This window comes from Apus apus, chromosome 2, assembly GCF_020740795.1.
Source record: "Apus apus isolate bApuApu2 chromosome 2, bApuApu2.pri.cur, whole genome shotgun sequence".
NCBI classification, from domain to species: domain Eukaryota; kingdom Metazoa; phylum Chordata; class Aves; order Apodiformes; family Apodidae; genus Apus; species Apus apus.
In genome coordinates this window covers 95,319,590-95,341,536 of record NC_067283.1, presented here as the reverse complement: position 1 = coordinate 95,341,536, position 21,947 = coordinate 95,319,590, and the positions used below count along the sequence as shown (strand labels likewise).

General features: G+C 39.5%; 1 protein-coding gene across 6 annotated transcripts in view; it reads right to left on the bottom strand.

Moving 5' to 3' along the window:
• MBP (myelin basic protein) overlaps window positions 1–21,947 on the bottom strand; it is a 115,311-nt gene that overhangs the window by 65,561 nt on the left and 27,803 nt on the right. For all 6 annotated transcript variants that reach the window (XM_051611929.1, XM_051611930.1, XM_051611932.1 and 3 more), the window contains one exon: window positions 21,505–21,579. In XM_051611929.1, coding sequence (XP_051467889.1) covers window positions 21,505–21,555 — 51 coding nt within the window. In that variant the 5' untranslated portion in view covers window positions 21,556–21,579. Of the gene's footprint in view, window positions 1–21,504; window positions 21,580–21,947 lie in introns of those variants that run through there.

Below are 21,947 nucleotides of genomic sequence, written 5' to 3'. Positions count from 1 at the left end.
TTTAATGGGAGAAATAAGATTTGCTACGCAGCATTTGGTTAAGGGAGATGCTGCCATGAACTCACCAGTGGTCACACAGCACCAGGTCTTCATATAGATACTCGTCTATCCACCCAAGACAGAAAGTACAGACTTTGAAACTGAACAACACAAGACTTTCCATTTTCCCCTCTTTGATTTAAACAGACCAATATTAAATGCACAATCCTGAAAAAAGCAGGGTTTTATTACTCTATGTTCCCACAATGAACACAGGCCCCTCTGTGCTGTGTAAACAAACACACCTGAAAAGAAAATATTTTCAAACATCAAGATTTATGGGGGTGATATTTACAAAATAATCAAAACATTTCTTTTCAGATAACAGTTTTGAAATGCAGTTGGCATGTAAGCAAGTTTTTCTAGTTAAAGGAAACTGATAAAGATGCAAAATAGATTGTATAATTGTAAAACACTTCAGAAGTGTATGGTTTTGCACAAGACAAACTGAAGCTTAAGTCACCAGCAGATACTAGAGATCAGAAAATGGTAACTATCAAGAACAGGGACGTGATTGCCTGCAGTCAGTCTGGTTTCTCTGTTGTGTTTGAAAAGTGCATCTAGCCAACACTAAAGGTTCTGAAAAACCTCTATGCACAACAGTATGAGCACAAAAGTAAGAATACTTCTTTGGTCAGAATTCAAGGAGCATGTAGTCAATAGTCTTAGTTACATGGTTTAGTTTTAGGTAGTCCTGCAAGGAGAAGGGAGTTGGACTTGGTCTTTATACATACCTTCTTACTTGAGATACTCTGTGATATGTGAAGATATTGGTCGCTTTTTCAAGGATCCTTTTATCAAGCTACTAAAGTGTCAAAAAATAGTTCCTCGCTCTAAAACTGTATTAAAAAATACACTATAAACATTACATACTAAGTCCTATTAAAACCTTCAGTCTCATGGAGACTCACGAGGAATGTTAAACACTAAGCAAAAATTAGTTTTTGCTGAAGGATTATTTTTCTCAGACATCTGTTGAATAAACTTCTTCTTTCAGACCTGTTGTGTAGTGTCCAAGGTTCCTCTTGTCCATACCACCCTGCACCCACTGCTTGCTAACTTGGTCCACCACTTCCTCACTTGTCTGTGGGTTGTCATCTGCCTCCCTCACTGCTCCTAGTTTAAACATCTCATTATCAGGCTGGCCAACCCATTGGTAAGAGAGACGGTGATTTGAAAGTCAGTAAGAAGCCAAATCATCTTCAGACATCACATACTCTCTCTCCAAGTCTTCAGCAAATACCCAGTGAGTACCCACACAGATCACTTGTTGTGCAAGGAGACAGGAAATCTGTCATTAAATAAAAATTTGTATTTTCTCCTTTGATGGTTCTTCTGAAGCAAACATTTTGTGACACTGCTAATGGTGAGAATTGCAACTCCAGAGACTCAGGGCAGGAGGATCTACTGAACTCACCATCAAAGCCTGCTCTGTTTTTCACAAATGCGAATGCCTTCAAAGCAAAATCTGTCAGCCAACTTTTGTGTAAGTGGCATTACGACAACGGTTTGTGTAAGAACAGAAACCTCTTCCCATGTTTTTGCTCTTTATTCTGTTACTTTCTTTTCTAAACTCAAAACAAGAGAACAATGCTTTCCTCCATACTTTAAGCCAACACAGAGGCACTCTCACAGAAACTACTGTGCCGAGTTAGAATTGCACCAATATGATTAGAAGAAAAATGGACCATTGTAACACATGTACAAAGCTAGAAAGCTGAAATACTAACCTGCATATTTATTAACTGAACTTTCCCCTCTCAGGAGGGAGTGAGAAAGTCTCAGACCTAAAACCTTTTGAAAAAACCCAAACAAAACCAATTGTTTCCCTAAACATGCTCAGAGAGATGGCATTTCAATTGTTCTATTTCAGGCAACTGTTCACTCTGTGTTTAAAATGTCTAAATTGGCATTCAGATTGTTCAGACCACTGTAAGGAGGAAAATAGCAACAAAAAACAAACCCTGAAGAGCTACTAATGTTAATGAATGGCAGAGGCCAGTTTCACTAGTTGCCCACAACTGATATACGAATGTCATCTGAAGCAAGAAGCAAGCCACAAGAATACAGAGGATGTATTGTTTCATTCAGCAGCAATAATATCAGAACATTTATGCAGTTGTGAGATAAATTAATTTTAATGAGCACTTATTTTAGACTTGATCAGAGCACCTGACCTCACCGAGGCTTATAGACATTGTACAGGCTGTCACTCAGAGCCTTATCTTACTGAATTCTGGCTACCAGCCTACCAAATGGTTTGTTATACCAGTTCCACTGCCAGCTTCAGATACTGATGCCCTCCTCTTCGAGGCACACTTAGACTCTAACAGAGCCCAGACTGTAACATGCAGATGTGAATACTCACATATCCAATGTTATTAGTGGTTATCCAAACTTTGGTAAAGTGATGTGGCTAGTTTCTGACATATCTTGGTGATTTCATATGCAATGAGTAGAAGTAAAATGCTTCTTTTTTTTTTTTTTTTTTTTCTGATAAATCAAGAATTTAACACATTCCTAACTTTCAGAAATAGCCTCTTGAAGTTAACAATTGCTGCTTGCCACCATGAGCCAGTGGTAAGACAAACCTTGAGAGCCCAAGGAAATTACTCAGATTTCACACTTAGTGCCTCTTCATTCCCAGGTGACACTGATTCATCAGCAAATACACACTATTACTCACCTGAAAATAGGGGAGGTTTTCCTGTAAATTCACACACACATACAAAAAGACTGTGTTCAGAAGGCACTTACCAAAAGTATGTTCAGATATCCAATACAATAAGATACATTCTCCCTAATATAAATGTTTTATAAGGCTTCTCATACCTTTTGAAAAGCATGAACAGCTAATCTAATAACTGAATACTAAAGATGCCATTTGCACTATACATAATCCCGTTCTTTAGAAGCACCTTTTGGTTCATTGCTGTTTTTTTAAAAATGAAGCAGTTTGCAGGGACAGTATTGTTTTAAACAGTTGTAGCTACCATTTTCCAAGTATATAAAGTCAAACAAGGAAACCAAACATGAGAAAGACCAAGCAATAGGTATCTCCAACTGATTGTAGAAGTAAATGTCCATCTTCTCTACTACCAATATGAAGAAATATCAGAAGTGATGACAACAGAAGACTCGTGCATGTACAGACAGGAGAAATGGTAATACTGGAAATGCAACCACACCTGTGAGAAGCCACCTTATCACTCAGTGATCCAAAAAGCAAATAGAAACTGACATTTTAAAAGTTGACTCAGTTTATCAGTTTGATTCATTAACATGGTTTGAGTGGAAACCCTGCACACCTTCAGGAGAAAAGTATCATTGTGGGGGGAGGCAGGAACAAAGACATATCAGTACCATGTTGAAATTCAAGAACTAGATGATTAAAAAAGGTGATTCAAGTAAGTGCTACTTTTGCACCATTCACAGTCTATGCAAGCCCCAGGCTCTGTAGGGGAGAACAAAGCACAACCAGTGAACGCATCTATTCACTGTGTGAGTCTGTCTCAAACTCCAGGCAGAAACACTTGTTCTTCTCTTCTTTAACTTCTACCTTTTCCTTTGGTGCGTAATTGTCAGATCTTTCTTTTATTTTAGCTATTTAATTAAAAACAATAAAACAACAAAATGAAACACCTCAGCTTAGTCAGGCAACATTGCCTTTCTTGTATGACCACTCAACACTGAATTTTACTAGTAAGAGTTATCAAACACATGCCTAGTACCTATTTGTTAAGTCTTTGTGAAGCTGTGACCAGATCCCATCTTTGTAGCAAGGTCTCAAGCAAGTGTCATCATTGAACTAGGAAGTGCCCTTCATGCGTCTTCTATCATTTACGTGGATTTGTCTCAAAAGAAAAAAGCCTAATCTCCAGGATATTTCTCTTCAGTTCTCCCTAAGTGCAGTACCTTCTTGAAGTCTAAAAGACTGACAAATGTAGTGTACATTATGTTCTCAACAGACACTTCTGCATCTACAGTGAAGGGGAGATAATGCATCATTACTAAAGTGAGAGCTGTACTTCATATAGAGCACTTCAAAGCCTCAGCTGTTTTTATCTTTTCATTAAAGGCAAAGGACACAAAAGTTTTAACAGTAATTGTTCTCCATGGATAGAAGGTGAGTGGGAACAGCCTGCTTGGGTTTGCCAAAGGTGAATGGAATCTGACCAACCTGATAGCTTCCCATGACAAAATGACTGGTTCTGTGGAGGAGGGAAAGAGCATAGCGTCAGAACCCCTGACTTTAGCATGGCCTGTGACACAGCCTCCCACGGTCTGCTGCTCTACCCTTACAGTCAAACTGAGAAATTAAGGTTTAGGTAGGTGGAATACAGGGGGCGGATAATTGGTTGGACCACCAGGCTCACAGAACTGCGATCAACAGCATAAAGTCCAAATGGCAGTCAGTCAGTAGCTGTGACCCTTGGATCAAAACTAAGGCAAATATAATTTAATGTCTTGAAAACAGGCCCAGCTAATAACAAAACTGGGGACTGGTCAGTACACTGAAGAGTAGAGCTGCTATTTAGAGGGCCTTTGACAGGCTACAGAAATAAACTGACAAGAATCTTATTAAGTTCAAGAAAGGCAAATGCAAAGCCCTGCCTCTGAAATGGGGTAACCCCATTCACCATTGCAGACTAGAAGCCAACTGGCGAGAAAGTAGCTTTCCAGAAAATATTTTGTCTGGTTTTTGCATCTATTTCATTTAAATGACAATTACCATATTACAGATGTTTGGAACTGATGAGCAGCTCCTAAAGTACATGGCAAAGGCAGGCACTATTAGAAAAAAGGCTTAACTTGGGCATCTCAGAGAAAAGATGCACAAGTCCCTGTGTAGCAACAAGAAAGGGATTTGGAAGAACAGATATGTACTTCAAGTTCTTCTGACAAATTTTCTACCCTTGTTCTGCTTTGCTTCTTTTACAGACTTTAAAAATACTTTGCTTCGAGTCAATACTGTCACCAAAGATGACAGCCTCCTGAGGGAAAAGCTGTGGCTAATATATCAGTTTAAAACCACTTGAATGTCACTGCTGGTCACAGGCAGTTACAGAAAAACAGGAGTCTGACCGAGCAGTGAAGAACTCGGTGCTGATTTCTCCCCAGAAGGAAAAGTTTCTGGCCTCAAAATGAAAATGGGTGGACTGTATGAGAGACTGAGCATCTTAAAGACAGGCAAAAAATGCAGTCAGACAATACTTCAGGATTATACCCCACTGAAAATGTCAGGTGAATTTACAATGCCAGGAGCAAAAATCCATGCACACAGCTTTTACAGTGATGATGCCACTAGGTTTGGTTTTGGGTTTTTTTCTAGTAAATAATCCCTAGCAATACAAGAAACAAACAAAAAAACAAAACGACCCACAAATAAATAAATAAATCGGCATGATTGAATAGATGAAGGCAATTTTTGTAAGGCCAAAAAGTTATCCACACTATCCACATGACAGTAGCAATATTGGATACTGAAGAGCCCAGGTAAGGAACACAGTATCAACTCCTAGCTATAAGGCATTTCCCAGTGATTAGCAAATATCATCCTTGGATTCAGCTAAAACAGCATCACAAAAATCCAAGAAACTAACAAAGAAATAGGTGTTTTAAGGTTCAGTTTTCTCATTATCCTACTCTGATTTGATTGGTAATAAATGAAATTAATTTTCTCCAAGCCAAATCTAGTTTTGTGTGTAACAGTAATTGATGAGTGATTGCTCCCTCTCCTTATCTTGAACCACAAGCCTCTAGTTGTATTTTCTTTCCTCTGTCCAGCTGAGGAGGGCAGTGATAGAGCAGCTTTGGTAGGCACCTGGCATCTAGCCATGGTCAAACCACCACCACAAGCAAAATATACTGTTTACACATGGAAACTTTTGTATCTATAGGTAGGTATTATATTTTATATTATGTATCATATAATATTATATCATCTTATATCATTATGGTGTGGTATGAAGAGAGTGAGGTAGAAGGGGAAAACTGAGTTTTACCTCCTCTGTCTGCAAGACCAGGCTACAGAGAGACTCCAACTCTTAACTCCACTGCTTTTTTATTCCCCAAGGTTTTGCTCACACATAGCCCCCAGCAAATCCCATTACATTAATGTGCAAAATCTATGTTAATGTACTACTTGGCTGGCAATTTTAAGTGCACAGACGTCATGTAGTTAAAGACTGCATTTCCCTCAGCAACTGTTACTTAGTAACCCTCTGCACATAAATAGAACTTTACATTACTGCATATGTCTTGTGAAGGCTGAAGTCCATGCCTCAGTTCTATAGGCAAGAGGGAATTAAAGGAGTCATGCAGTGAAACTTGCACCCGCTATGTTCAACTGCTTCTCCAGGCAGGGAACTTAACTGGAGAGAGAAAACCTGTGCAGGAACAAAGAGGTATTTCCACTGCTGTTCTCTTACTGGTATTTCATCATCAAAAAAAAAAAAGCAGGTACAACTTCAAAGAAGTTATACCTCGTCCAGACTTCCTGGCATTATTCATTTACTCTGCAGTGCAGACTTCAGAAACAAGCATAACAGACTAGGCAAAGCTCTCCACCTGCTCCCACAGAGGTAGTATCATCTATTGGCTACATAACTACTAGGTAGAATTCATCATCATAGAATCAAAGAATAGTTTGAGTTGGAAGGGACCTGCCCTGCATGGGCAGGGACACCTCCCACTAGAATTGATACAGTCAGATCCACAGTCAAAACATTACTAAAAAAAGCTGTGCCAAACAGACACGGAGATGAAGAAAACAGGTGGAACATGATGGATTGAAAAAAAAAATAAAAAAAATAAAGCAGATTAGAAGATTAGAGTTCATCAATGCTAAATACAAAAACTTAAATACCTGTATTGTATTAACTTACATATTTGATCCTTCCCACGTGCAGACTACTTGAGAATTGACCGACAGCCTATTCAAGCCACTTGAAAAAATATCAATGGGGGACTTCAGAACCACTTTAGATCAAGAGACTGCCTTTTCAGCACTGAACAAAATATGTAGCCTAGAGGAAATACCCAGGCATGTTTTAAATTCAATTCCCTACCATTGTAAAGGATATATTACCATTACTCAGCTTCATCCCATCCTTTGCTTCTAGCACCCCATTTAACGTAACAAAAGTGCATTGTCTTGATAGAAAAGCAACCGATGAAATTTCATATACTGCATTTCCAAAAAAAATGTATTTGTATTAAAAGGTTACATGTAAACTACAGGTGCAGTTATACTGAATGACTAAGTAGAAGCATATAGATAAGCAAACATATTTCATTTGCAACTTTGTTAGCAAGTTTACACCCCTTTATGGTCTAGCAAAACTTCTTAAGTGCAGCATGCAAATAATCATTTCCAATTTCTTCCTAACAACTAAAAATAACTATGCTAAAAAAGCATTCTGGAAACTCTAGAAAACCAAAACACGCCCGGCCCTCCCCCCCCGCCCCAATTTTCCCCACAACTCTTCTGTAATAGGTAACACAACAGATGCAAAATTCCAGAGAATTCAAACTATGGGTTCCTAATTAAAGTCTTTTCTCTGTACAATCATACCTTGCTATTAACAACATAACAAGGAGGATTTCCTAACTCAGACTAAGAAGTCTTTACTTCTGGTAAGCATCAGGAAATTTCTTTCTTTCAAGAAAACCAAAAGGAGCTAGGAACCATTTCAAGGTTTGAAACTAACCATGCTAAATTGTGACTAAGAGAAGTCCAGATGTGCAGAGATTGCCCTGAAGTCCTCATTTTCTTAAAGCCACAAGACCCAACTTGGCAGTGCAGCAGCAGAATTGCGAACTGAGCAGGAGACCTGGCCGAGTCTTACTCAGTGACTGGGACAATTAGCTGGCCATCTGGCTCTCTGCACAGAAGAAAGCAGATCTGCACCTGCTCCACCATCCCACGGTTTGTAGCGTAATTGGTTACAGCAAGCTGATCAGGGCAAAAACAACTTGTCAACTGCTGAGACCAGTGTACAGAAGCTGGGATCAAAGCCAAGAAGCCCTGCTCCTGGTGGAGCCATCTCCCCTGTGGACTTCATGTAAGATGTTCAGACAGTCTCCTGTCCCTTGCATACAGCAGCAGGAAGCTGAATCAGAAGGAATCAGACAAACAATTTAGTTGATACAAAGCCTGTATGTCAAGACCCGTATGTTTCCAAAATGCCACAGATCTCTTAATCTCTCATAGTCAGGTGACTCAAGAGCTGCAACACAGTGTTATTACAATATTAACTGCATTATACTATTGCATTGTAAATTATCTCTGCAAAATTCCAGAGTAGAATCTGATGCCTGAAAGATCTCAGCATCCCTTTCCAAAGGCAGATATAGCACTTGTTCTCCTGGCTGCCCATGAACTTCGACTTAGAAATCATAGGCCAGGAAACAAAAAAAATCTGGTGGGTGGGTATCAGAACTCCAGGCTCCCCACCCCACCTGAATGCATCCACTGACAGGAACTTTGTAGCCTCCTTTCCCCCAGACTCCATAAAACCTTCACTTTTAGATGGTTTTATCAAACCTTCTAGAGCCTGCATAGCATAATAGATCAAAAACAAACAACAGAAGCCAAAGGAAAAGGGTGCAATAGGCAGAAGAGGTACACTGAGGAAAGCCCAGAACGGAATAACGTTCCCTCTCCTCTCAAGGGGATTACAGGAGAGAGTAACACAAAGCACAGAGCTTAAAGCAAGAGGAAGATGTGCCAAAGCAAGGGGGAAGGGGAGAAAACTGGGTCTGTTAGGGACAAGCCCAGGAGAAACATACCAGGGCTTGAAGGGGGGTGGTCTAAGGAGGATTTGGTCCCACCAGTGTGCTCTACTTGCTTCCTGAAATGCCTGTACACCAATGCACACAGCATGGGGAATAAACAGGAAGAGTTAGAGGTCTGTGTGCGGTCTAAGGGTTATGATCTGGTAGCAATAACAGAGACATGGTGGGACAGCTCACACGACTGGAATGTGGCCATGGATGGCTGTGTGCTTTTTAGGAAAGATCGGTCGGTGAAGCGAGGTGGTGGAGTTGCTCTTTATGTGAGAGAGCAGCTAGAATGTATTGAGTTTTGTGCAGGGGCTGATGAGGGGCAAGTTGAAAGTCTGTGGGTAAGAATTAAAGCGCAGGGTGGTATGGGTGATACAGTTGTGGGGGTCTACTACAGACCTCCTGATCAAGATGAGGAAGTTGATGAGGCTTTCTACAGGCAGCTGAAAGCAGCCTCACATTTACAGTCCTTGGTCCTCATGGGAGATTTTAACTACCCCGATATCTGCTGGAAGACTTATACAGCCAGCCTTTCACAGTCTAGGAGGTTCCTCCAGTGCATTGATGACAACTTCTTAATGCAAATGGTGGATAAGCCGACTAGAAGAGGAGCGCTGCTGGATCTTGTGCTCACCAACAAGGAGGGCCTTGCTGAAGCAGTGGTCATCAATGGCAGCCTTGGCTGCAGTGACCACGAGATGGTGGAGTTCAGGATCCTGTGTGGGAGGAACAGAATACCCAGCAGGACCAGAACCCTGGACTTCCACAGAGCAAACTTTGGCCTCCTCAATCAATTGTTAAGGGAAGTCCCATGGGACAGAGTGCTAGAAGGTAAAGGGGCTCAAGATAGCTGGACAACATTCAAGGACCACTTCTTGCAAGCACAGGATCAGTGTGTCCCAATGGGTAGAAAATCTAGTAAGGGAGCTAGGAGACCAGCGTGGTTAGAAAAGGAACTGCTGGGCAAACTCAAATGGAAAAGGAAAATCTATAGATCATGGAAGGAGGGGCTGGTTACTTGGGAGGAATATAGGACTGTTGTCAGAGAATGTAGGGAGACAACCAGGAAAGCTAAGGCCTCCTTGGAACTTAACCTTGCAAGTCGGGTTAAGGACAATAGAAAGGGCTTTTTCAAATACATAGCCAACAAAACTAATACCAGAGGCAATACAGGCCCACTGCTGAATGAGGCGGGTGCTCTGGTGACAGAGGATTTAAAGAAGGCAGAGGTGCTGAATGCCTTCTTTGCCTCTGTCTTTACTCCTGCAGGCTTTCCCCATGAGCCCCAGTTTCATATAGCCCCAGTAGAAGTCAAGATAAAGGAGGAGTTTGCCCAGGTAGATGAGGATTGGGTTAGGGATCACTTGCGTAATCTGGACATCCATAAATCAATGAGTCCGGATGGAATGCACCCAAGGGTGCTGAGGGAGCTGGCGGAGGTCATTGCTAGGCCACTCTCCATCATCTTCGGTAAGTCATGGGTAACAGGAGAGGTGCCTGAGGACTGGAGGATAGCAAATGTCACTCCAGTCTACAAGAAGGGCAAGAAGGAGGACCCGGGTAACTATAGACCGGTCAGCCTCACCTCCATCCCTGGAAAGGTGATGGAACAACTTGTCCTTGGCACTATCTCTAGACATATCAAGGAGATGGGGGTCATCAAGAGCAGCCAACATGGTTTTACCAAGGGTAAGTCATGTTTGACTAACCTTATAGCCTTCTATGAGGAAATTACTAGGTGGATAGATGATGGTAGAGCGGTGGATGTGGTCTATCTTGATTTCAGTAAAGCATTTGACACTGTCTCCCACAGCATCCTTGTAGATAAGTTGATCAAGTATGGGTTTGATGATCAGGCAGTGAGGTGGATCAAGAACTGGTTGAAAGGAAGAAGTCAGAGAGTTGTAGTCAATGGGGCAAAATCTAGTTGGAGGCCTGTGACTAGTGGAGTCCCTCAGGGGACCGGTGTTGTTCAACATCTTCATCAATGACCTGGATGAGGGTACAGAATGTACCCTCAGCAAGTTTGCTGATGACACCAAGCTGGGAGGAGTGGCTGACACACCAGAGGGCTGTGCTGCCATTCAGAGAGACTTAGGCTGGAGACTTGGGCAGGGAAAAACCTGATGAAGTTTAACAAGGGCAAGTGTAGAGTTTTGCATTTGGGGAAGAAAAACGCCATGCACCAGTACAGGTTGGGGGCTGACCTGCTGGAGAGCAGTGTAGGTGAAAGGGATCTGAGGGTCCTGGTGGACAGGAGGATGACCATGAGCCAGCAATGTGCCCTTGTGGCTAAGAAGGCCAATGGCATCCTGGGGTGTATTAGAAAGGGTGTGGTTAGTAGGTCAAGAGAGGTTCTCCTCCCCCTCTGTTCTGCATTGGTGAGGTCGCATCTGGAGTATTGTGCCCAGTTCTGGGCCCCTCAGTTCAAGAAGGACAGGGAACTGCTGGAAAGAGTCCAGCGCAGAGCCACAAAGATGATTAAGGGAGTGGAACATCTCCCTTATGAGGAAAGGCTGAGGGAGCTGGGTCTCTTTAGTTTGGAGAAAAGGAGACTGAGGGGTGACCTCATCAATGTTTACAAATACGTAAAGGGTGAGTGTCAAGAAGATGGAGTTAAGCTTTTTTCAGTGATGACCAGTGACAGGACAAGGAGTAATGGATGCAAACTGGAGCATAGGAGGTTCAAGGTGGATATCAGAATTATTTTTTTTTTACTGTGAGAGTGACAGAGCACTGGAACAGGCTGCCCAGAGAGGTTGTGGAGTCTCCTTCACTGGAGACACTCAAAACCCGCCTGGACGCCTTCCTGTGTGATGTACTCCAGGTGACCCTGCTCTGGCAGGGGGGTTGGACTAGATGATCTTTCGAGGTCCCTTCCAACACCTAGGAGTCTATGATTCTGTGATTCTATGATTCTATGATTCTGTGATTCTGTGATTCTATTTGTTTCTGCTTACCAATACCCTTAATTACAAGGCAGGAAATTAGCTGAAGGAAAAAAACAAAACAAAACAAAACAAAACACAACACAACAAAGCTCTTCTTAAGAATTATATTTTCTTGAATTGTACTGGGTGGGGGATGGAAATCAACATTAAAAGTAATTTATCAGGTAAATGAGTCTGCAAGAATATTAAGGCGAAATGCTGCAGGTCTACATTTTCAGCAGCTAGAAATCAACATGCTTCATTTAAAACAATCTGAATGTAATGGATTACAGTGGTTCAGATCTATCTCAAATAAAATATATAACTTAAGTTTTCTGTCACAGATTTGATTCCGAAAGAAACTGAAGATTAGCACCACATCATAGAAGAGGACCTCTTTCTACCAATTAGTATCCTGCAGCATAAGGCAAGTCAGTTATTTCAGTGGTAAAATACATAAGTTTAAGACTGTTTTGCTCAGCTTTTGACCTAGAATCTCATCTCACATGACAAAGCTCCAGAAACAACACTTGATCATTCTAAACACATTTAGTTTTCTGTATAACAGTACCAGAGACAAAACAGCCGTTACTTTATGCAGTGGATCTCACTGTGAGAGCTGAAGCCTTTCCTAGAACACTAAGATTTATCTATACTAGTACTATATATTTGTTCAATATAATAAAGATATTTAATTTTTAATCAATATGTAGTAGCAGTCATTACTGAAATATACTTAATGAAATATAAACATTCCTCAGCTGTTACAGGCACTGCCTTGAGATTCTCTAGAGTCCCAACCTTTCATCTTCCAAGTCTCAAGATTATCTGGAATTTCAGACACTTGACTTAAACAAACAAACAAACTACAAAAAAACAACAAACAAAAACACCACAAAAACAACCTAGTGATTGTTCAGACTTCATCATTGTGCCATAAGACAAGTTTCATCTGCCATAGAAAGCTGTGGCTCAATGTTAAGAAAATATTCAGCCTCTGGTTCATAAGGAAGATCAGAATGGGCAGACAGCCACACCCCCCAGGGTGGAAGGCTACTGCTCTTGCCTTCTGGAACTCACACGGGGAAGACACTTGCAGCCATACAGGGACAGAAGCAGAGTATCTATACTTCATTATACATTTGCATGTATACATTTTAAAAATATATACACCAGTACTTTTTTATATATGGACGTGTGCATACACATATATACATGCACACAAGGAATTAAAGTGAGATTTAAAGTTTCTGCACACAGTTCCACTTTGCATTGAGCAATTTTAGATGCTTCCCCAAAAGAACTCAAAAGCAATTATTCTGTTTTCTGCATAAAGGAAATTAACAGACACAAGGTAAAAATGCACAAAAGCAACACAAATTTATGATAAAACAGTATATAAATGATGATAGTTGGTCATAAAAATACAAGGATACAGTTTTGATTTTCAGCTTTCAAATACTGGCAATGGCACTACTGGATTTCTGTTGTCAGAAAAGTGCAATTTTTCTCTTTTCTACGGTGTTCTCACTTTCCTGATCAGTCTGCCTGTTAGCTGGCCATCGCTTCATTGTTTCTCAGCATGCACCTGCACTGTTAGCAATTAAGTATTCTTTCTAATACCTCAGAAAAAAATCAAAACACAGTACTAAATTTAGACTGCATCAGAGATGGAGATGCTGGCAAAAAGTAGCATGCAGAAAGAAATTTGGCATAAGGAATAGAAAGAAGATAAAGGGAGGAAGGAAGAGAGAGCATGTGAAAGGCTGGGAAAATGTGCCAGACACCTATGTCAGTTTTGACCACAAAACCAAAGAAAAAATAAATAAAAGTCACTCATATTTCAACCTCACAGTCTCGGATAGTAACTTTTAACTGAGATGTTTCCAGTATATTGGGATTTCCATAACTCATCTGTAAACCTCAGCACTACCAAACAATTCAATTCTGAAGCTCTCACACAGAACAGGAATAACCAAGAATTAAACAACGGTGACTGTTGTTTTGATAACAGGTGACTTGTTTAAAGGTAGATCTCCTTGGTGACAGACTTGCTAAGATTTCTGGCTCTTAGGTCTTTTTTGTGGCATTAGCTCATTCTAGCTAAGGCCAGCTACACCAACCTGAATATAATAACTCTGTGGCACTGTGACAAAAATGCAGGATTTCAATTATTGCCTCTTCTTGTTTATAACTGATGCTCAACGTCCCTTTAATTATCCAGGGTGTTACAAGTCATGTGGCTTTCAGCTCTATGCAAATTTTGATATTTTTATGGCCACATCCATGGGATGCTCCACTGAAAGATCAGATTGTTTTTAAGTGAACCTTATCTCAGCAATCAAAAATAAGGTTATATTACTCTGCTTAAAAGTTTTTCAATTTCCTTTTGTAAAAAAACCTTTTTTTTTTTTTTTTTTTTTTTTGAGTCTAGCAAATGCTACCTAAGTATTTCCATCAACTTAAAGCACAGGGCATGACAAATTAAGTAAAAAGGAAAAACACTGCGACATTTTAGCTCAAAATGGAAAAATCAGTTTTTTGAACTGCAGCTGCAGACAAGTTGGATTTACTCAAGCATACAAATAACTGCAATTATGTAAGAAAATCATCTTCAGCTTTTGAAGTGCAAAAATAAGCTACTGTTAAAGTGATACTTTGCATGGGAAAGCCTTGTATCTTTTTCCTTCCAATGTCCATTTCACACCTACTGAGTTTACAAATGAGAACAAGATTCAACTCACCATAGCAATGAGGAACTCCTTTTCTCAGGGCAGAACATTTAGCATGAGACCTGAGCAGCGCTGGGGCTTTGTACTGATGCATAGTGTAAAACCATGTCCCGTAAATAGTTACACTGACCTAGCTGCACAGCCAGTTAGGTTATCAGAAATGCAAGTGTGTGAAACTAAGACTTAAAATAAAACACTGCTCCAGCACTCTTCTTCCAGCTGCTGCCCAGGAGGATCAAAGACAACATTAGGGGAAGAGATGACAACAAACTTCCAAATGCACTTTTACCATGCTTTAATAATATGATAAGTACTACAAGACAGATCTACCACTCACTATCATAGCTACTTGAGATTCTGCTGTGGTTTGGTCCCAGGCACCTATAGGTAAAGCAAGCTCTCCAGTAGGAAAAGCATGCTTCACTGTAACTGATTTTACAAATATAACAACATTCTAAAGTAATACATTACTGCAAAATATTTGTTAGACTTTTCTCAAACAAAGCTATTCGAAATTCTAGTTTGTTATTTTGACTTATCTCACCCACTTTCAGAGCAAGCTGTATCACCGCATGCTGGTCTCTGAACCACAACAATGAAAGCACGAAAAGGTTATGTGGGGAAGGAAGAAGATACTTGCATTCCATGTCACTTACTGCTTCCTCAATATTAAAAATATAAACAACTTCAGCTTCATTTTTCCTGCATGAAGATGCTAAAGCACTGAACAACATACTCTCAGGCTGAAGTATGGACTGACTCTTATTAGAGAGCAACTAATCTCAACAACTAGCACAGTTCACAGAAAGAACAGGCATTGCATCACACTGCACCCCTTCTTCCAACTCCTTGCTGAGTTAAGTGGTGCTGTCATTAAACTCACTTGAGAGGACATTTATCTGGTTCTTTATCAAAGTTAACAAGAAGGGAACAATAGGAAACTATACCACAACGGCATGGCAGCTTAAGCACAAGACCTTGAAAAAGTACACAGTGTACTTCCCTCTTCTTCTAGCCAGTTCTGCAGGCTGAGGGTGGAAGAACAGAGGCTAAGACCCTGCCCCCTCCCCAGCAAAACCACAGCAACTGCACCTCTTCCTTCTGCACCCAGGCAGGCACAACCGCCAAGAGACCTAAATCAAGAAACGCTAGTAAGTAGCAGTTAGTTGCACAACAGAGAAACATGCTTTCCACTTAGATAATGTAACTGTTACCTACACCTTTACTCACATTGTCACTGAAATGCAGCTCTAGTGACACACTGCCAAGATGATACAATTCAGGCAACTCCTTCAACACTAGCAGCAGGCGCTGTGGCACTGACCAGAACTTGCTTCTCACTTGCTTCTAACTTTGCGTCCCCTCTCTTAACTATCCTGCACAGCAGAGGGCTGAACCCCCAGTGGCCTTCACATACAACTACGGGAAACATGGAAGTGCAACAGTACCAGCACTGACCCACAGACAGACAATCTCCCACACATACTCATGGTAAACGTAGCATATTTTAGAAATTAGAAAGACATAGTATTATAACTCAAATTGACCCTATTAAATTCAGCATCTGATGAGTTTAATGAATGGTCAAGTGTTCAAACACACGTCTTGGACTTACACAAATCATTCCCTTTAACTTTACATTAGAGCTACTTGCCTACTTAAACATTAGACATATACTTCCAATACCTTTCCTGAATTACGGTATTAAGGTTAATTTTTGAGGACTGATGTTATAGTGAGCGCATACTTGATGTTCTCAGAGGCTTCAAACAATACAGTAATTTCTGTATCAATGTGGTATCATCTCACTAACTGAAGCACATTAGTGCCTGAAGGCTCCACTCAAGGTCTTCAAGCATTGCTATTAATACAGAATGACACTGCACCTGTCCTAGCAAACAACCCAGTTAAGACACTACAAAGGTTAAGAAATTAAATAGGAGGACAGAGGGATCACAAAAGTATTTGCCAAGGCCAAATCTAGGTTGATGGCAGAATTCGAAGAAAACAGATGTCTATCAAATTGAATTTGTCTTGCATAACCTGACCACCCAGAACTTCCCTTCACACCCCAAAAAGGGATTTGTCTCATCCAAAAAAAGCACTTCCTTGTACCAGGCACTAGCCTAAACAGACACTGGCTGGTCATGAGGATTTCTGCAGTGTGTAACCTGTACACTGGCTGGTAAAAACACTCATCAAATCTCTCTCAAAAAAACCAAAAAAACACAAAAAACAAAAAACAAACAACCCACCGGAACTCTCAACATTTTGAGTTTTCCTCTATTTCCTGTGTTCTTTATTGCTTTACAGAAAAAGGTAACTCTCAGAAAACACACAATTGTAACCTAGAAAATAAAAATAGTGCTATTCAACTTCACTAGGGGGGAAAAAGTGACAAGGCTGCACTCCAATGTATGGTAATAAGACTCTTTATTTAAACATAATAAAATAAAATGCCAAATTTGATTTTTTTTCATTTGAGGTTTTTTGTTTGGGTGGGGGTTTTGTTTTTCCAGAAAAGCATATCCCAGACGTCAAAATTCACATGATCTGTATGTTATTTATCTCTCAAACGGCAAGTATCAAAGAAATAAACCTCTATCTTGCAAAAATAACACTTCAGAGCAATTAATCAAGCAAGTAAAATTACTTAATCTATTGTTTTTCTCTTCTTGGTACTTTATGATGCATACCAAGAGGAAGCACCTGGTCAAAACCACACATATGCCTCAGGTCTATAAGCAGTCTCAACCATGAGAGGCAGGGCATCAGATGAGATCTGTGTGAAAACCCTTTTGCTTGCTGATCATTGAACATCTATGAGGTGAAAAATGCAACAATGTACTGAGTCAGCTATCTTCAGAGTTTTCACTGCCCTCTCACCAGGGAGAGACAGAAAACTTTCTGTCAATGTTAACAGGAGTAAGGCTGCACAGAGTGCAAATTTGAAAATTAATGAAAAGTAGAGAAAACAGAATCTCCTTGAAAGCAGCATAGAAACCATCTGATTTATTGAGACATGCTCACTGCAGCAATTTAGCTTGAACTAATTTTGAGTTCTCCTTAAACAATTAGAACCAGTTAGTTCATTAAAATTATCAAAAATTATCAAATCAATCACTGCAAAATACATGTAGGTACATACACAGGTCAACTAAAGACAAGATTTTTCACAAGTTTACCACACAGCAAGTTGTGGTAATTGTTAACAGATAGCTTTTAGTTCAAACTTCTTATACTGTAGACTGAGTGCCTTATCATTCCTACACCTGTTTTCAGTTTTGAGCTGTGAGAAAGCAATCTATGGTGGCAATTTATATTTCCTGAAGTTTTTCAGAGTTAGATAACAGAGGTAGCGATTGGTTTTGGCTCCTTAGTATTTATTTATAGCACACCCCAAGTATGTCAAGGACATGAAATAGGTAAATGAACCAGTACTTCCAAAAATCTAACATGCTCCAGGCCTAAGTTTCTTAAGCAATCCCCTGACATCGCTGAGCACTGGGTTTTGATCTTTTGTTGTAGCTCACAGGCTTGATATCCAGATCTTCACAGTACTCTGTGACCTAAGACACATGGAAACCAGGCTCCATGGACCCTGCGCATTTGGTAGTTGCTATGGAATACATGGGACTCTGACAGAAATCTTCCTTCCAACCCCATCTTCCTGAACAATCAATGAAGTTAAGGGACAGTTTTGACAGGTATCAAGAATAATCAGTGGTATCAATGATTTTGGGATGGCAATATATGTGCTGTGCAGAATTCTCTGCAGGAGACAATCAAAAGAGACAATAGCAGAGAACTTCACTTAGAAGCAGCTCCAGTTATTACAGAAGAGCATCTGGCACTTCATAGCTTAACAGTGCCAAATTAATGTAGATCAACTACAACTTCAAACAAGGACCAATAAAACTTCAATCATCTACTCCTTCTACTCTTCTATATTTAGCTCTCTGAGAACTTAAAGAAACTTGTGGCACAAAGGACAGACCAGTCTTTTGCTATTGTTGTTCTTAGAAATATTTATGTAAGTTTAAAACTTAGGACAAAAATTAAGAACAAAGTTAAGCAAAAGAAATACTTACATGTTTACTAATGCATTAAGCAGACTGCAAAGTCTAATACCATTCTAAGTAAAAAAAGAAAGAAGATTCATTGCTGGGTTCGTTTAATAGTTCTTATGTATCTTATAAAACTATAAAAAACACCAAGTCCATTAAATCTGAGAGAAAGAAATCTGATAGAAAAGAGCTGGAGTATGTTATTGCTTTAGGTAAAATGTGAGGGTTTTGTAAATATTTTTAGCATTATTTAGGTCAACTAGTCCAAACTATTTTTCAAAGCATCCAATTAATTTCAAAGTGTCTCATTATTTATTAAATAATCACTGTAGCTTGGCATATTTATAAATCAAGACAAGAACAGTATTTTGAAAGTAGTATCACAGCATGGGAAGCCATCTTGTTGTTTTTGTATCTTTTCCAACTTTAAAGCATCTTGGTGTCATGCCAGACATTTGATAGAATAATTGCTTTTCAGATCTCTATTTCTAATTTTGTAATACAAATACCAAATTTACTGAAAGTGAAGAAAAACTAGATGCCAACTAAAAAAACCCCAACAAAACAAATCTATATTAATTGCTGTATTAGGGGATATTTGCTGGACAACCAAGAATTACGACTGCTACAGTTTGGCAGCAGTCTCTCTTGTGTCACTATCCATAAAACAGCTGTCTGCAGAACTGCTCTATCATTTCAGGAGCCAGAAGAGTGTTTGTGCAGCTAATCTGACCTCACCTATTCAAAGCAGCTGCCTACAACAATGCTGTTCTTTGGTACTGTACTTTTGGGAAAGGAAATATAGAAAACATGCTGAAGTAATGATTTTCAGAAGGATGCTAAGTGAGATGTTAGCCTCTTTCATTGCAGTGCTGTTGCTAAGAGCAAGGAGAGGCAGTTCAGCATTTCCACTGTATTCTCTGCAAGTCTTCAGCAATTGTCTCCCATACCACACTAGAAGGCTGGTGGGAAAACAGATCTAATTTACAGCTATATTAAACAAACAAACAAAAAAAAAATTTAAAAAAAAGAAAAGAAAAAGAAGAAAGATAAAAGCTATGTCATAGCTTAAAAAAAAGAAAAATACAATAGCACGACATGGTTACTGCTGCCGGTAAGAACTTTAATGCTGCCCGTAAGAGCTGAATCAAGATTGACTAGTTATGTGAAATACACAGTTGCACCATAAACATGTATTTCCTGATTTTAAATCTGTGGCCTTATCATTTCTCGTGATATGATTACTGTCTTACATACATATAGGGGAAATTTTGATCGACAATTGTCTATTTAAAGTTTAGGGGTTTGGTGTTTTGGATTTTTGTCACTCTAAAAGGATGAAAGATGGACAGAAAACATTCCTACAGAACTAAGTTCCTCCTTCAAAAATATTTCAGGTAAAAGACATATATTTTGATTGCAGAATCAAGTATTCTTTGTGAATTAGGAAAAAGGAGGATTTAATTTTTTTTTTTAATGGCAGCAATCTATTTCCTTGTAGACCTGACCCTCACTCACCACTGCAAACTTACACCTATTGCATAGGTTGCTGCAGTTTGAAGTATCTTTTCCTTTTTGAGGCCCCATGTGCCTGACAACTCACCCACCTGTCACACAGAAGCATCACACACATGATCCCACAGTGGGAGAATAGTTACCATTTGTTTTTCTACCCAAATTTTGTCCTCAAAGACCAAAGCAGGGAACACATGGTGCACAACAGCCCATCAAGCTCTGCATTCCTGCACTATCTCACCTGCAAGATCTCACACTCTTTGATCAGAAAGGATGAAAACATTTGGCTAAATACATCTGTCTGGTGCATTTGACTTTGCTGGATCTGCACAGCTGTGTTTTATGGAGGGGAAGACTACAAGACTGATCACTACAAGACCACATCTTGGGACTCATACTATTATTTACACTGAAGCTTTGGGCCACAAAATAGTTTTGCAAAATATTGCACAAACGCAAAACAAAACCACAGGTAGCCACTTGTCCTCTCTTCCTGCTGCTTTCCCCCTATTCCTTTCACTGTGTTCATGTATTTTCCTAAACGAGACAGCAAAGAACTACTAGCTGCATGAATTCTGGTTTGACTGTCTTTTAGGGATTGCTGCTTATCTGTTACAGTAACTCAAAATACCCACATTCCTCCAGATAAAGCACAACCCTACCTGTTTACATAATCTAACCAATGCAAAGGGCAGTAGCTTTACAAAGTGTAGGCTCAGGCTGTAAACCGTTATTCTTGGAAGGGGTTGGGTGGAGGGAAGTTAGCAATAGCTAGCAACAAGAGGCATCTTTTTATTTATATAGAAAGATGTCTTTTTTGTTTTTTTATGATATGTGTGAATTCTCTTCTGGTACAATGTAGAAAAAGAAATAAGCAAGATGTTATCACAAGGCAAACAGAAGACCACATTATGTACAAAATACATAACAGTGTCAGCAGAGGCTTAGAAAGCAAATAAACTTTTAACAAACATTTTGCCAGTTCTCATCTTTTTTTTTTTTTCTTTTTTTCTGGGAAGGAGATTTTTAAAGCTGTATCTCCTCAGGCTGACAATTCTCTTAGAATTCTCTTAATTTATGTGTTTGTATGTAGTTTCTTATGGATAAATCCAATGACTACTCAAATGGGAAGCTGTCAGCATGTAAAACATAATTCATTTTACTGGCTCTTTAAAAATTTCTGCAATACCATGCTTCTAAGGCTCATTCCATTCATTTCCAGTCACATTTCTCATTAAATCCAGCACAGCAAAACCCTGGTTTGGCCACATCTCATAGGAACTTCTTTTAAAAAAGGTGGTAATTTTACAGTAACAACTACAAAATAGTAATGGTGAAAGTGATCTGGTAAACACACTAATATACATACATATATATATATTTCATAACATACATTTCTGAAGTGGCCTTGCCTCTTCCATTTTCTGCACTCACCTTGGTTGCCTTGTCAGCACTGTGTTCTCTTTTTCCTACATGGTTCCCCATGGTGAATCACCAGAACTTCAAATTCTGAAAAGATAAAACCAAAAGAGCATTTTTTAAGCCAGTACATTTGTACTGAAATAAAAAATAATTTTTCATCTGACACAGAACAAAGAGGTATTTCTCATACAATAAGCATTTTTACAGTCGAAGGTAAGATCTGTGAACAATCCTACAGGATAAAAATGCTTAGCAGGTCTATTTTCCAAATCTAAGCAGTACCACAAAGCTCTCATTCTTCTAAAAAAAGTCAAAACTGACATAAACAGAGGTGTATAAAAAAAAAAAAAAAGTGTTTATTGTGAAATTTGCACCTATAACAAGACTAGATTATAAATTAGACAGAGGTCCTGTCTCTTAGTATTACATTAATAGTACCAGTGTTATACATATCA